At 35.7% G+C, this 16,543-nt stretch overlaps 1 protein-coding gene across 1 annotated transcript in view; it reads right to left on the bottom strand.

Annotated features, from left to right (window-relative positions):
- Positions 1–16,543, bottom strand: part of CNTNAP4 (contactin associated protein family member 4) — a 202,679-nt gene that overhangs the window by 1,796 nt on the left and 184,340 nt on the right. Inside the window, exons 17-23 of the mRNA XM_058826085.1 lie at positions 16,213–16,431; positions 12,334–12,573; positions 10,643–10,867; positions 9,159–9,292; positions 8,040–8,127; positions 1,969–2,187; positions 1,534–1,605 (exon numbers count right to left, since the gene is read on the bottom strand). Of these exons, the coding sequence (XP_058682068.1) occupies positions 1,534–1,605; positions 1,969–2,187; positions 8,040–8,127; positions 9,159–9,292; positions 10,643–10,867; positions 12,334–12,573; positions 16,213–16,431 (1,197 nt within the window). The remainder of the gene's footprint in view (positions 1–1,533; positions 1,606–1,968; positions 2,188–8,039; positions 8,128–9,158; positions 9,293–10,642; positions 10,868–12,333; positions 12,574–16,212; positions 16,432–16,543) is intronic.

Raw genomic sequence — 16,543 nt, 5'->3', positions numbered from 1 at the left:
ACTCATAGACCTAACTCATACCCTAAATCATAGACCTAAATGATTTTAACTTCCAATGAAAAGCCTGGACAGTTTTATTCTACTAAATTCCACTATTTCCTTTGTCTACTGAGGCTTTAAAAACTCTTAGAAAGTAAATCTTTTCAGAATTTAAAAGACAGAGGGAGTGACCTTTTCATCCCACTGCCCTTTCTGTCAAAGTATCTATGCAAATTGAAACAGAATTCTACTGCCAAAACATCATCTTCATGAGTGAAAACAAGTTTTGTTTCCTCACCTCCTCCTAAAAGAAGTACTCCTAGAAATTCTCACAAAGGATGATTGTCACAGGAGAAGATACTATGCCTTAAAAGAAAAATTGAACTGACAGAGACATACGCTTACCTCAATACTGGTAAAAGGAGCTCAGTTTCTGATAAGGGTCCCCAACCCTAAACTGTCCCTGTTAAGGCTCACTTGAGTACTCCTAATTTCTGCTAAAGAGGCAGAACTGGTAGATTTCATATGAGTGTCCATTTGAGATGGATCCTTCACATAGGATTCATATGAGATAGATCTTAAGGACAATCATCCAGAAAGGCAAAATGGTGGAACCTGTATATCCTGATTATCATTCCTTTACTTTAAGCACACACATCTATCCTAAGCTTCATGCTCTATTTGTTCTGATAGGCATAAACTGTAAAGGAGCTATCACCATATTCAATTCAGAAGTAACTGAATTCTATATGGTTTTTCCTCTATTCTGATAAAAAAAAGTATTTTGAAAAAAGTTTATGAATGGTCATTTGTAGTTCTATCTGAGCTGATAAACATGTCCAAAAGAAATAGAAAGAAAATGAAGAAGATATTATATTTCAAGATTATTATTATTATTGTTATTATTATTATTGTTATTATTATTATCATTATCATTATTATCATTATCATCATTATCATTATCATTATTATTTTATTTTTTTGAAACATGTATTTTAAGGTGTAAATCAATGCATGTGAAAGTCTTTCCAAGAGTACATTTTCTTCCAAACAGCAGGAAACCAGGATAAAATTTCCTCAGACTATCAGAGGATTGATTCAAGCAATGTTAAACCTCATATTCTCAAGTAAAAGTCTTTGTTGCTCAGATTTATTAAAGCAGATTTTAAACTTGACTTTGTAGCAAAAGGTAATTTTTGGCAAAGTCAAGAAGAAATGATGGTTCTTCCTTAAATATATGCTTTTTTCACAACAAATCCAAGTACTTTTTAAAGTCATAGACTCTACTATTATGCAAGTTGAAATTCTGTCCTTACTACCTTGTTTTTCAGCATAATGTTTCAATACATGAAAACACAGCTAAATTTATGTAATAAGAAAGGGTGATCAATTGTATTTTAAAACAATGTTTGACTTTTATCAGTCTACCAAGTGTAGTGAAAATGAAGAGTTTTACTAGTTTCTGTATGCACACAAAGCTAAACTGACTTCATCACTAACAGATTCACAGTTAGGAAAAAACGGTTCCTGTGGATTTTTTGCAGTCCCTATTACCTCCAATAATTGCAGAGTCACTTCTGATTGCATTAGCTAAGGGCTTTCCCTCATCTATTGGTCCAGAGTGATCTGCAGCAGAAAAAAAAAAAAAAAAGAAAGTGACAGAGAAATAGATGTGTTTTTTAAGAAATTCTCATGCTGTTATAGTTCATTTACAATACAGTAAAGTGGCAGTACTGTGGGTCAGTAAGCATGCACAGAACATTAATGTAGGTGACACTTTGCAGAGATAAAAAGAAAAATGCAAACATTCAGATGAAAGGAGAAAAGCTAGAAAAAAGGAAGTAAGTACATATAAAAGAGAATTATTTACAAACTACTCCTGAGATGTTAACCCACATGGAAAAATAAAAAGTCAGTTGTGATTCAGGTCATGAGTATTCTATTTGGATTTTGCTTCAGAGATGAGAACAAGTGATAACCATATGCTACCTGCAAATGAATGGGTTGTTTCACTTGATGTTGAGTCAGCTCCAGTTAAAGTACCACAGTTGGATTCAGTGAAACGCCCTTTTACAATGACAGGGGCTGAGCTGCTGTGGTGCAGTGCAGCCTTCAAAGGAGCAATGTGGTTGAACTGCACTGAAGATAGACAGCCAACAAACCCCTGAGAATTTGCCTTCATAGTCTCCTCATCTACATCGCTGTTTTCTGTTAATCAAAAGGAACAGAACACAATTAATCATAGTACAAATGTACAAAATAAAGTGTCAGAAGAATAAATGAATAATTAACCTGTGTTCCTCTGAGTATATTTGAATTGCAGCAACATATGTAGATTCACTGAATCCCTTTCTTGTCTGACTTTAATGAAAAGACAGTCAGGCCCACTCAAGCCTCCCCCCACTTTTTTTTTTGAACAGATGACAATTGCTAATCTGCTGAGGGAAATGCCTTTAAATTCCTATAGCAAGTTCCAAAGCAAAAAGTTTCTAGTGTAAACAAGTATTTGAATGAAAATGCAACATTTTTGACTCTGCAAAAATATAATATTGAAGAATGGATTCCAGAAAAATGCATTTTATTGGATTTCTTCTCATAAATAAGTAATTTTGGAATATATTCATTCCATAGACACATATATCTACTCCATTTCAGAACCACCAAGTCTGTCAAAACAAAAACCCTGAAGATCTCAGATCCTCAGATCCTGGAAATCCATCAAGACATTTTCTGTGAAAATTTAAAAAATGAATAGTGTTCAAATTTCCTGTACATTTTAAAACATGATACCATTATTGGTTCTACAAAGGGGAGGGAAAAAAAAAAAGAAGATACCTCCTCTCTTTGTCTACTGACATGACAAGTACTGTGCATGTTAGAATTCTCTGTCAATTCACTAGATAATACTCACTAATGCACTACTTTTGATGCAGGAAACAGTTTCTTTACTCTGACAGTTCTAATTCAAGCAAAATTTTTGGAAGTATTAGTTATAAAAGGAGGACTCAGAAATAGTTTGCAAATGAAGTGGGAGTTTTATCTCATTAATTTTCACTTCCAATTTTTCCTGGAACCCACAAATGAACTTGTGATCTTTACAATAACTACCATAATATTTTAAGTTTTACAGTATAATCCTCAATAAAGTTTAGGCTAATAGTGAAAAATGGGATAATGTCTTCAGACAGAATGTTGCAATATACCAGAGTAGCATTTTCCTCAACTAATCTCTGCTTAGAGCAGTGATAATAGACTACTAGATAGATGGATGGCAGCCAAAAGTCTTCTCACCTACGTGGATGGATTACATAAGATGTTGGCTGTTTAACTGTCTCTGCTTTCTTTGCAGCTGTTTTCAGTATCTATGCACTGAAGGATCTGCCAGGATGGGATGCTTTAAGAAAAATATTAACACTGAAGTAGCAAGAAAATATTTTCACAAACCTCCTGTGATAAAAATATATCTCTAAATATGAGTCATATTGAAAACCTCAAGAGGAGAGTAGTTTCTACTATTTTTTAGTTACTATAAAAATAATTTATTACACTGTATATATGTATAATAGGAAAGGAAATATTTTAAATCCTTTGATTTCACTTGACTCCTTGACTAGAAAATATTGCTGGGATAAAGTAAAGCTTTATATTGATTTAATCTTGATGATAAAAGTGAAGGGGCTTGGGAAAGACCACCATCGTCCACTTTTCCGCTAAGTAAAATTTAACTGACTGAAAGTGACACTCAAAAGCAGTCACAAGTTGTTCATTGGAGACTGTGTATTACAGTAAACTGAAGTTATGCTTCTTTAAGTATCTTAAGAGCAATTAATTTGCTAAGTGTACCCAAGTTCACCGTAGACAAAATTACTACACCTACATTGTCTTCTTAAATTAAACAAAAAAGATCCCTAAAAAAGCAAAACACATTCAGTAATTCTCTTTAACTGTTTCAATCATTTGTCCTTGTGAAGCAGTCACAGAGAAATACATCAGACATACAGCTCCTATTAGAACATTTTAAGAAAAGAGCTGTGATGCCTTCTAATAGCTTTATATCTTTCATTACATCACCCAAAACTTCACACCTCGAGGTGAGGCTGCCCCAGCTCAGAGCAGAGGGGACAATCCCCTCCCTTGCCCAGGTGATGATGTGCCTGAGGCCCCCCAGGATAGGGTTGGCCCTCCTGGCTGCCAGGGCACAGCTGGCTCATGTTCAACTGGCCACAGAACCCAGGTCCCTTTCTGCAGTGATGCTTCCCAACATCTCATTCCCCATTATGTCCTTACATCCAATTACAGATTCTGGAACTTATCTGTGTTAAACTTCATACAGTTGGCAGCTTCCCAGCCCCCTAAATTGTTGCTGTCTCTCTGTAGGGCCTCTCTCTCTGCCTTCAAGGGAGACAACAGTTCCTCTTAAATTCGTATCATTGTCAAACTTACTGTACCTTCAAAGTCCTGCATCTAAGTAACTTATTGGGGTGTTGAAGAGCATAGGACAGTGACAGGTTCCCAGTCTGATGTCACCCCATTCACTGTGACCCTTTGTGGCTGATCTGTGACCCAGTTGTTCACCCATCCCAAGATGTGTTTATCCAGCTGTGAGCTGGACATTAGGTCCAGAAGGATCCTTGAGAGACAGCTTCAAAAGATTTACTGAAAAAGATTATGTCAACTGGCTTCCCTTGATCAATTTGGTTTTATAAGCAAGATTTTCCTCTCATGGACCTGTACTGGCTGTGATTAATGACTGCATTGTCCTTCAGCTGTTTTTCAGTGCCTTCCAGATTAACCTTCTCAATAATTATACCAGGCACTGAAGTGAGACTGACAGGCTTGTAGTTTCTTGGGTCAGTCTTCTTACCCTTATTGAAACCTAGGACAACATCAGCGAGCTTCCAGTCAACTGAAACTTGTACAGATTCTATCACTCAAAAACCACTGAGAGAGGCCTAGCAGTGACATCAGCCAGTTTTTAGAGTATTCTTGCTTGAATAGGTCCCATAGATTTACAGGGATCCAGCTGGAGCAGGAGATTCTGCACAAGTTTTGTTTGAAGAAAAAAAGTGAGTCATGCTCAAATGCAGAAGAGCTCAGGAAAGTACTTCTCCAACTAAAGATAACATTTTTAAAAAAAAACTTCCTTGTGTGGTTTTCCTGAACATTTTTAAGTACAAGAAATACATGATTTCACATTTTGTTAACTCCTTATGTTTAAACCTCTTCACTGCAACAAACATTCATTACTTTTTTATCTGCCTTCATGAAGTCTTCTTCAGACTCTAGATAGGACTTCACAGGAATCAGAATGAAAAGCAATCAGATTTCTAAAAGAAATAATAACTCTTATTTGAAAGGGGGAGAAACATGTTTTCTTCAGGACAGATTCTGAGTCAAATTGAGTTAAGTGACCCACCTGAGGTCATTGTAACTCTGCTTTGCACTGCTGTGTCATTGCAAAGTCATCATATAACTGAAGAAAATTCCACCTCTGAAATTTTGTAACTGTATGGCTCTTTGGAAGACATAATATTGGTCCTGGTCAAAAGACCAATACGCAATTTGTCCAAAAATATTAATTTCCATAAATTTCATCAAATGCATTTTTAAGTAAATGGATATAATTTTTGGTATTATATAACAAAGATAAAAGAAGCTTTTAATCTGTACTGGTCATTGTGGTATTAGTCTTACATGAGTGTGACTGCAATAAATTACAACACTTCAAAATATTATACATTCCTGATTCAAATTTATCATCAAATTGTAAAGTTTGGAAATGTTCGTATCAATTTTCTTGTTGTAGTTTATATTTCAGCTAATATTGCTTTAAAGTTATGCTTAAGTGATCATTCTCTTTTCCATTTTCTGTGCACATCTACACGCCAGTTCTTTTCTGGACTGTGAGTTTTATTTTTAAAATCTACATTTCAAAAATATATATTTCTGTTTGTGTTAGAGGTACTTAGTTTTCCAGTAAGAAAACAAATCAGCTACACTGAGATTCTCCTAATGATAACTAAACAATTACTGAGATTTTTTTTTATGGTCTATAAACATGGTTTCTAAATTTCTTTAATACATTTTAAGCTATTAAGCATTTGATAATTGTTCTCATAAAAATAACTATCACTGTATGCATTTTATTATATATTTTAAATTATTCTACTACCTGTTATAGATAACACTCAATTGAAAACAACAGCCACCTATTTGGCAGATAAAGAATTAATTGGATCTCCTTACTCAAACATTTGCATACAGCAGCTCAATGTCTAAACAGAGATTGGTGACAGGTGTTGCTCCTCTGGGGCCCACACTGATACCATTTCTGTTCAATGCCTTCTCTAGTGACACCAAGGGTAGGATTGAGTGCATCTGAAGCAAGTCTGTGGATGACACTAAACTGAATGTCTCCATTGACGCACCTGGGAGACGGAATGCCACCTAGAGGCATGCTTGAGACTGGAACCAAGTGAATAATGAAGTTCAACAATGGCAAGTGTAAAGTTATGCACCTGGATCTGGGCAACCCCCAATATCAATACAGACTGGTGGGGTGAATGGATTGAGAGCAGCCCTGAGGAGAAGGACTTGGGGGTGTTGGTGGACAAGAAGCATAACATGGGTCAGCAATGTGCACTCACAGTCCAAAAGCCATTTGTATTCTGGGACTGCTCAGGGCCAGACTGGATGCAGCTCTGAGAAACCTGGTCTAGTAGAAGGTGTTCCTGCCTATCACAGGGAGGTTGGAACTAGGCAATCTTTTAGGTGCCTTCCAATCCAGGCCATTCCATGATTCTGGGCTGCATCCAAAGCATCAGGGCCAGAAGAGCAAGGGAGGTGACTCTGTGCCTCTCACCTGCTCTCCCACCTGGAACACTGCATTCAGCTCTGGGGTTCCCAGCACAGAAAAGGCATGGACTTGTTAGAGCACATCTAGAGGAGGACTGTGAAGATGATCAAAGTACTGGAGCAGCTCTCCTATAAAGAGTGTCTGAGAGCGTTGTGGTTGTTCAAGCTTGAAGAAGAAAAGTCTCCAAGGTAATTTTATAGCAGTCTTCCAGTACCTAAAGGAGGCTACAAGAAAGCTGACGACATTTGACATGTGCCTGTAATAATAGGACAGAGGGGAATGGCTTTAAACTGAACAATTGTATATTTAGTCTGGAAATGAGGAAGAAATTCTAGGCCTTTGTAGGTGAGAGACACTGGAACAGATTGCCTAGGGAAGCAGTGCATGTCCTCATGGGAAGTGGCCAGTGGCTGACGCTTTGAATGACCTGGTCTGGATGAAGGTGTTCCAGAACACAGCAGGGGTGCTGGAACTAGATGATCTTTTATGTCCTTTTCAACCCAAAACACTCTATGATTCTATGAAATTAATTTAAAGAGAAATATCCCTTAAATTTGCACCAGCGTCAAATCTTCCTCTCTCATTGGGTTTTACCAATGTGAAAGGTAGGAAAAGAACAAGATCTTGAGAATTTTAGTCCAGGCTATTGCTATTTTCCTTTAAGAACATAAAATATGGTCACTGTAGATAGGTAAATTTAATTTTCATCCTTATTGCAGAGAAACAGCCATATTTTGAAGACTCATCATGAGAAATAGAATCTCCAACTGATTTGACTTACATTACCATATTCTTCACAATTGTTTGCATCAAAATCTAATCACAGGAAGTTTTTCAAGTACGATACATGATTAATAGTATTGTATCATCTTTGTGTACTATTTGGATTTGATTTGTTTTTTCACCAGCATAGAAAACAAAGTTGTATTTCTTAATGCTTGATTGCAAAATGAGAGAGAAGTGTACAATTATTTTTAATGGAACCCACTTGATAATTTTTTCAGGAAGCACTTATTTGTGATTATATCTGTATTTCAACAAGACTGGAGTTTCTACCTTGATTGTGACTCTGTGTCAAAGTAAATCCACAACAACAAATGTCTTTCAATGGCATTCGCATTATTTTTCATCTCTCATGATGACATTTTGATGCATGTTTTAGAAAACCCTGTAGTTTTAGAAAACGCTGCAGTGTTCCACTTACCTAAAATCTTGCCAAGTGTGAGAGACTTGATTGCATTGAATTCTGTACCTGAAGACAGAATAAACTTCATTCTTTCCTTCTGGTTAACCTATAGAATGATAGAGTGAGGAACAAAGTGGAACAATGGAAGATGTAGTAGTCAATATTTTCAAAAAAAGCAGGTAAGCTCAAGGCTAAAAATAAGAGTGTCTGAGGGAAGCATTTGTTATTTATAGCATAAAAACTCTTCAGGAAATAGAATCTCAGTTTCCTCAGATCACTGATTATAACTCATATTCTTAAGCATCCCACTTAATAAGCCTTTATTTATATTATTGATTTGGCTGATTCCTTCTTTTTTCACCTCTAAGATGAATAAAAATAGCAAACCTTTAAGAATATGAAAAAGTCTTTTTTCGTTTTAAAAAGGCACTCAATATTTAACTTAATAATGATCAAATATTATATTGTAAATATTCTGCTTCTCAGGGTACCTCTACAACAACAACAAGACAAGTACCATTACAAACACAGGTTCTACCTCAAAATAGTAAATTGTAACATACACTTTGAATTTAAAATTAAAAACAAAAAAGACTACTTTGCATGTTAGTATCAACTGTCAGCAAAATAAATGTTTTTATTTTTTCATGAAATTTCCACAAAAAGACCAAAAATATCCCCCTTACTAGCCACATTAATTTCATGATGTAAAAAGAGGCCACAAATAGACTTTCATCTCTTATCTGGGTGTATAGTATATTTGTACTGTAGTTTAATGCATAATTTAAATAAAAAATAATGAAAAATAAATAAAATGAAAATGCCAGACCCAAAACAAACAACAGCAGTCATACAAGTTAACCAAATTTTGAAAATCTAACCATCAAACAATTAACTGCATTTTCATATAAAATTATGAGCTGATAATGACCTTTTAAAATAAACAAAATTAACATCAAAGAGATTGGCTAACATTAATTTTGACTGTGCATGATGACAGTGTTAACTTTGTTTTGATTACTTGAGATATGAGGGCACATTTATTTGGGGGTAATTGCCTTGTTGCAAGTATTTACTTCAATTTGCTTGTCTACTTTTTTATGATACTTTACTTCCCCCCACCTCCAACAGAATTACCTCTACAAAGAGCTTTTCCTCCTCTCTGTTAATCTTCACATGTTGTAGTTGTCCATCAGCCATGCTTTTGAAAGTGATGCTGAAGACATCAGGATCTTGATGGCTATCTAACTTGTACCTAACCTGTAAACTCCCTGCAGAGATAAAGAGAACAAAGCTGTAGTATAGTACATACACTATAAGCAGTATAGATTATATACTGCTTCGCAGGGGTACTTCAAGGGCAAAACCAATACTTGATTTGTTTAAGGATTTAGCCAAGAGGAATGGATATAAGTGAGAAATTAAAGGCAACAGAACGAGTAATAGCAATGTCAGAAGAAGGATATAGTGGCAAAAATAGTCATAAGTTGTCTCAATTTTGATTATTGAGTTAAAATTTGGGCAGAAATTTTATAATTACTTTCAAAATTCAACTGAGAAAGACTCAGTCTAGTAGGTCTCATAATTGTGACTTATCAAACATAACTCATAATTCTTGAACAATGCTTTTCCTGTCCAGTCCTGTAAACCTCTGACCATTTGAAAATTAAATAGAATGCAGTGTACTAACTCCTAGTTCACTTTCCATTCCCTACAGTTAACTCACAGAATACCTTTTGTACACAATCACACAAAGACTCAGAGGAGAACACAGAGGAAATGTAGTTTCCTGGTCAAAAATTTCTTCTCAGCTGCAGATGGACCACAATTTTCAACTCATGCTAGAGAAATCAAGGCCCATGTCAGACTCAGACAGTCATGAACAACACGTTTCATGTCACATGGGGAGGATAATGCAGTTATTCTATATCCAAATATGTGTCTAGGAAAGCAGAGAACCTTCCTTGAGCACAGAACCACTGTGACTGTGAAGAGTGTTTATAAACCTGAAGATTTAAGTCAGTCTGTGCTTTTTTTTTTACTTAAATAAATAAAACAAACCTAGACTTAGAGGAAAGAATGGAAGAGAAAGATCCAACTAACAATTAATTTTTAGCTTAAATAGAAGCATCAATAAATGTTACATGTATTTTCTCAGATATGTATATATATATTTTTTTTCGTTGGTATATAAGTAGCTTATGAAATCAATTTAATGAAATGACTTCTGATTAATTTGGGAAATGGATAATACACTTTCAAAAGGATTTTATTTCATTATATATTTTGAGGATGGCAATTAATAGGCCTCATGAGTATAACACAGCTCAGGTAAGTTTTAATTTTCATTTCCAAACTTTAAAACCCCAACAATTCTAAAGGATTTTCAGAAATAAACATTTTTGACAACACAATAAAAAAACAGTAGTGGAAGTTGAAAGTACAGTAGGGAGAATGTTTTTCCTGTGGAAAGAATTGCTTGATGCAGCTGGAAAACATACTTTCTAAAAAAACAACAGGACAATACATAGTTTGTGATTCAGGTCTGGAAATCAGAGAGAATCTGATCTGACACTTATGATATTCATTAGTGTTTCCAGATATCCAATCTGAAAACTCACCATTCCTGGTGAGAATGACTGAGAGGTATTCCTTGTAGAAGGAGCTGACGTAGAGCAGTAAGCTTGGTGTCCGAGTTGTTCGAAAGGCAAATGTAATTTCTTCCCGGGTTAATGTCATGTCCGCATAGAAAGAAGAAGCATGAGAACTGGAATTTTTAGCTAATGCGTAGTATTCTTGAAAGTTATATGTCACAGAAGTGCCTGTCCAGAAGTAGGCAGAGATCTCTGAAACAAAAAATAATTCAATATTTAAATATAATGCAAAATAACACTACAGATCTTTTATTTTGGTTGGTTGGTTGTTTTTTTTAACACTGCCACACCACAGAAGAAAATAAAATGCATTCTAAACTATTGTGATAAAGCTAAAAAAGTAAATATAAATGAAACTAGCATTTAGAATTACATAGAAGTAGAAGGCACAACTTGGTTTAGGGCAAAAGCAGAAGAAGTGCATTTTTTTCTAGGATATTTTCTATTGATCCTCCTAGTCCTCAAACACAATATATTGTGTTCTATGTATACTGCTCCTTACAAAGAAGTGGGTGCAGTAATTTGATATACTATATAACATATAGATTAGATTTAGCCTGAAACACATATGTGGTAGAAAAGACTGGTCAGGGGGAAAAAGAAAAGGAAAATAGAAAGTAGTTTATGGTTTTCTTATGCACAAATCACTTATAGAGGGCTTCTGTAATTCTGTGATTTCTCATAGCTGTTTTCTGCTAAAAGCAACTGTCTTAGTGTTTTGGATCACAGCTTTCACACTTTGGAAAAATACCTTGAAATTTCTGTAATCTGGCCCAGTATTTGACAAAAGCTGACAGAAAGATATTATTTAGGTCATCAAATACTGCTAGCAGCAAAAGCTACTCTGTCGCTGCTGAATATTACAGTGTGACCATTATTCTCTATGGATGCAGAGGAGGAAAACATCGTTCCTCATACAGTGGCATTAGATCAGCAGAGGTAGATACGGAAAGTCTTCTAATGGGTCCCTCACTTTTGTGGTGGCAGTGATGACAGGGCAGATTTTGTGCTAACTTAGAAGAACATTAAGTTCTGAAATGTGAGCTGTTTTGTACTCTGCAGAATGCATTTAATACATGGAAGAAGCAAGTTTTTTTGAAAATCTGAATGATATGCAAACACCAAAACTTCTAGATAAACTTCCATTTTTGAAATTCAGATGTGAAGGCTTGTGGTGATCATCTATCAGTATGATAACTTCACCAAAGACTTGGAAAATGGGCTCAGTCCTCTTTGCAGAGATCTTTCTTCTTACCACAAAAAGTAGATTAAATTTCTTCTGTTTCTTGGTTTGTTTTCCAAACCCAGACTGAGTTTTGAGATTACTATTTGAAAGACAGAATTCCAAATGCTTTACCATACAAATATATTTCCTAGATTTACTATAATACCAAAGAATCAAAAAGTTGCAGGAAGACGCTGATCCTGTCAGGTAATATGATTCTTGCTTAAATGGCATATATTGAAGTTGTTTCTTGAAAGAACAGTGTTTAGCAAAACCAACAGATACTGAGTCAACTCAGCTGAATATTTACCAAGATTATGTAAACCAAACATTTTGCAAGCATTTAAATATATCCCTAAGGGGATGTGAAGATCTTGATCTGGATTGTATGGTCCTGTTTTCAGTAACTGATAAAGCTAAAAGACATGCTTGCCTTTCTTGCAGAATGGACCAGCATAGGCTGAGAAACTGCAGTCACAGGAAAATCCACTGTATTTCTCTCTACATTTTCCACCATTGTGACACAGGTTACCATAGCTGCTACAATGTCCAGGACAGCCTGGTTCAACTCCTGGTGTTATCTTTGCTCTCTCTTCCAGATCAAGGGCCATTCCATTCAACCGTAATGAACGAATGCATCCCAAAAATCCCTTCTGCCTGGATGCTGTTCCACCTGAAAATAAATTTATAGGAGCTTTTATACTTTAAAATAACTGATACGTAAAAACATCTTAATAGTTAAGCCTACTTAATAGCCTATGAACTATATTATGACTTTACAAGACACAACCTTATTCATGTGAAAATATTTATAAGTAGCTTTAAATGTACATCTGATTTCTGTTTTGTCAAATAATTACAGAAAGCCCTTGAAAACTCTATTAATTCACAAAAAAGGAGAGGAGTGGAGTGGAGGGGAGGAGAACCTTTTGCTCTGTTAAAAATTAGTGCGATGACCAAGCTCACGGAGAGGTGGTGAAGGGAATTACACCCAGGTGATGGCCAGTCACTGATTAGGTTCCCCAGGGCTCAGTATTTCAATTGTAGTTCTGTCTAATATCTTTATCGGTGATTTGGATGAGGATATTGTGTGCACCTGCAGCAACTTTGGAGATGATACCATGCAGAGTGGAAGTGTTTATCTGCTGAAGAGTAGGAGGGATCTGCTACGGGATCTGGACAGGCTGGGTTGATGGGCTGAGGTCAGTTGTGTGAAGTTCAACAAATAAGAATTCTGTCAATCGTACACTTTGGCCAAAACAACTTGATTTAAGACTTTAGGCTTAGAGGAGAGTGACTGAAAGCTGCCTGCTGGAAAGTGATCTGGGGTTGCTGGCCAGCAGCTGTGGGCCAGCTGTGCCCAGGTGGCTAAAGCCAATGGTATCCTGGCCTGTATCAGCAACAGTGTGGCAGCAGGAGCAGGGCAGTGATTGTCCCCCTGTTCTCAGCACAGGTGAGGCCACACCTTGAGCTCTGGACCCCTCACTGCAAGAAAGACACTGAGGGGATGGAGTGTGTCAGGAGACAGGGAATGAACTGGGTGAAAGGGTTGAGAGAGCAATTCATGAGAAGCAGCTGAGGGAACTGGGGCTGTTCACCTTGGAGAAAAGGAGGCTCTCTACAACGCCTGAAAGGAGAGTGCAGCCAGGTGGGGGTGTGCCTCTCCTCCTGTGCAAACAGTGACAGGACAAGAGGCCATAATCTCAAACTGTGCCAGGGTATGTTCATGTCGGACATCAGGGAGAATTTCTGCACTGAAAGGGTGATTAAGCATTGGAATAGGCTGCTCAGGGATGTTGTGAAGTCCTGACTCCTGGAAATGTTCAATAAATTGAATGTGGCATTTAGTGCTGTGGTTTAGTTGACAAGGTCATGTTCATTCAAAGGCTAGGCTTAGTGAACTTGGAGGTTTTTTCCAACCTTAAAGATTCTATGATACCCCTCAGTCTGTTCTGATATACTTTGTCTCAGAAGGAAGCTGTGTCTATTCTTCAGTAACAGGAAGGTTAACGCCATTCTATGCAGAGGAATACCAGCCAGGTTATACCTGACTACTAAGCATAGATGATAACTATACAGAGCAATCCTAAGACTAACAAGAGTAGTTGATTCAATTTTTTTTTAACTCTTCCTTATTTTTAGTGCATTTCATGATAGCTAACATTTTATTCATCTGTGTTGCTTAACAAGATGTGCAACCTACATACCATCTCTCTCTCGTCCTTTGTTGCACAACTTTGACATTTCTTGTCCTTTGCTCCCTTTTTAAAAGTAAAAGCAGAAAATATTCCACAATGTGTGAGTCTGTAAACTATAATTCTCATACATTTCCAGTTCTCGTTTGGATAAATACTTCCATGTGATCATTCATTTTAAGTTTCTTCAAAGTTTGTATAATTCTTCGTGTAACATGGAATATCTTGACATAGTTATTGTTATTTTCAGTTATAAGGGAACAAAACTAGCTGGTGGTGGCAATTTTATGTCATGTCTGTTAAAGTGGCAAGAAATTGGAACTACATTAAGGTCCCTTTCAATCCTAATCACTCTACAAGATTATGATTCTATGGTTTTGAGGGCTGCTTCAGGTTTTAGTTCTGATTTTGAAAAATGAGAGTGTATACAACTTTACTTCTTCACAAGAAATAAAGAGTGTTTTTGCCTGAAGAGATCACAGTCTTCATATGTTATTGACTAAGTGACTGGTGACTAGATTTCTAAGACGACTTGTAAGTAAAGAGTGCCTCTGCAAATGTCATTCTAAAGACAATCTATACTTCATTTTTCCCTAAATCCTTAAATTAATCCCAGATCACCATGAATTTTCAAAGTGAAAAAAAAGAACATACCACCAGATGCAAAACAAAGCCACTATTCCAGTACAATTATTCACCTGAACATTATCTGAAGAAAACAAGCTAGACCACTTGCCTGTAGATAACTCAAAGTTTTCATACTGTCAGGTCCATGGACAAGAGTATGTAATTCTACTCGAATTTTCCAGATTATTTGACAAAAAGTATCACTCTATTCAATAGCTAAAAAGTTGCCAGAAAGTGCAACTGTTAATACAGGATATTGTTAGATTTTTAGGAGGAGGATTAGAAAAAGTAAAGACCAACTAATTGTCCAAATAATTACAAAAATCTTTACACTTGATAGTGCCAAAACACAAATAGCATTAGACCATTTCATTAATCTAATTTTAGGTATTCATGTAATAGCAGTTACATGGCAAGTCAAGTCAGAGAACAGCGACACAATTTACAATTTAAAATACAGAAATATGATCTTTCCATTAATAGATCTAGTGTCTTACTGTGAATATAAACTAATCTCAAAACTTCTCCTAACCCCACTGTAACTGTAACAATGTACTCATTTGGTATATTTTTTTGTTATGGATATATTTGGATATATTGGATATATGAATATATATTGGATATATTTTTTTCTCTATGCTTTTAATCAAAATACAAAATTTTTCAATGTTTGGTCTAGTCTCCATCTTCTTCCCTTGATACTTTTTGAGGCACAGGTACAAATTTTTTGTCATAGCATACAAGAATTCCCACCTTATTTAATTTCTTTCATAAGCATTCACATTTTTTGTAGCTACAGTTTAAGAACACTATTTCCCTTAAATTAATTCCTCCCCAATACACAGCAAATAAAACTTATACTAATTTAGTATGAGTTTCTCAGAGCAGACATAAAAAAAGGTCTTTATAAAAGTAGGGCCAGCTTTAAATGCTTATACTGTACAACATATATTTACACCAGAAACTTATGAATTCATCATAAGGCAATATTACATTAAGAATACTACATGGATATAACACATAGCTCTATATAGCTTTCTATAATAGCTAAATAAATACTAATTAATTCTTTTTTATGCCATTTCTACTTTTCCAACATTATCTTTAAATACCTTAATGTTGTGTTTTAACATGAGAAGCTGTGGATAAAGAGACATAACAAAATTTCCTTAGAAGTACAGAAATGGCACAACTTCCTTCAGTAGATTACTTATCCTCTCAAAAAAAAGTGTAAATCTAGATCCTTGGATTGTCCTTCAAAAGAAGTAAACTTCATTTGAAATCCTGTCCTGGAGTAAATATTGGCCAAGGCACTTTGAGATCTATAATCTCAAAATAGTGAATATCTCCACAGATTTCTCACAAAGTCTCTCATGTCATCATACAAAGCATTTTCAAAAGTTCTGGTTGCCAACACTTTTTCTTCCCCTCACGCCAGCATTTTCATATTTTTATTTTGATAATTAGGAAATATTCAATGGAGCACCTACCTACAAAAAGCTGGCTGTTGAGCTGCAAGCGAATATGTCCATCAGGTGGAGCACTGTGAGATCTTTGAGGAAGCTGATCTATTTGTAAGGAAGCCTCTTTGACATTTCGTTCAGCCTTCACATAATGCCACTGGTTGTCATTTAAGGAATGGCGTGATTGCACTATGACTTCGCTAGGTCCATTTCCCACGTCAAAGGAAAAAACCACTTCAGATGGAGCTAAAAGAGGATAGTAGCAATAAACACTTAAATTATTTAATAATTAATTGAGTCACAAAGTAATTAATAGCAGAACAAGCTACTTTAAGATTTAGCCTACTATTTTATGGGA

The sequence above is a fragment of the Poecile atricapillus genome, chromosome Z (assembly GCF_030490865.1).
Source record: "Poecile atricapillus isolate bPoeAtr1 chromosome Z, bPoeAtr1.hap1, whole genome shotgun sequence".
Taxonomy (NCBI): Eukaryota; Metazoa; Chordata; class Aves; order Passeriformes; family Paridae; genus Poecile; species Poecile atricapillus.
This window is presented reverse-complemented; position numbering and strand designations above follow the sequence as displayed.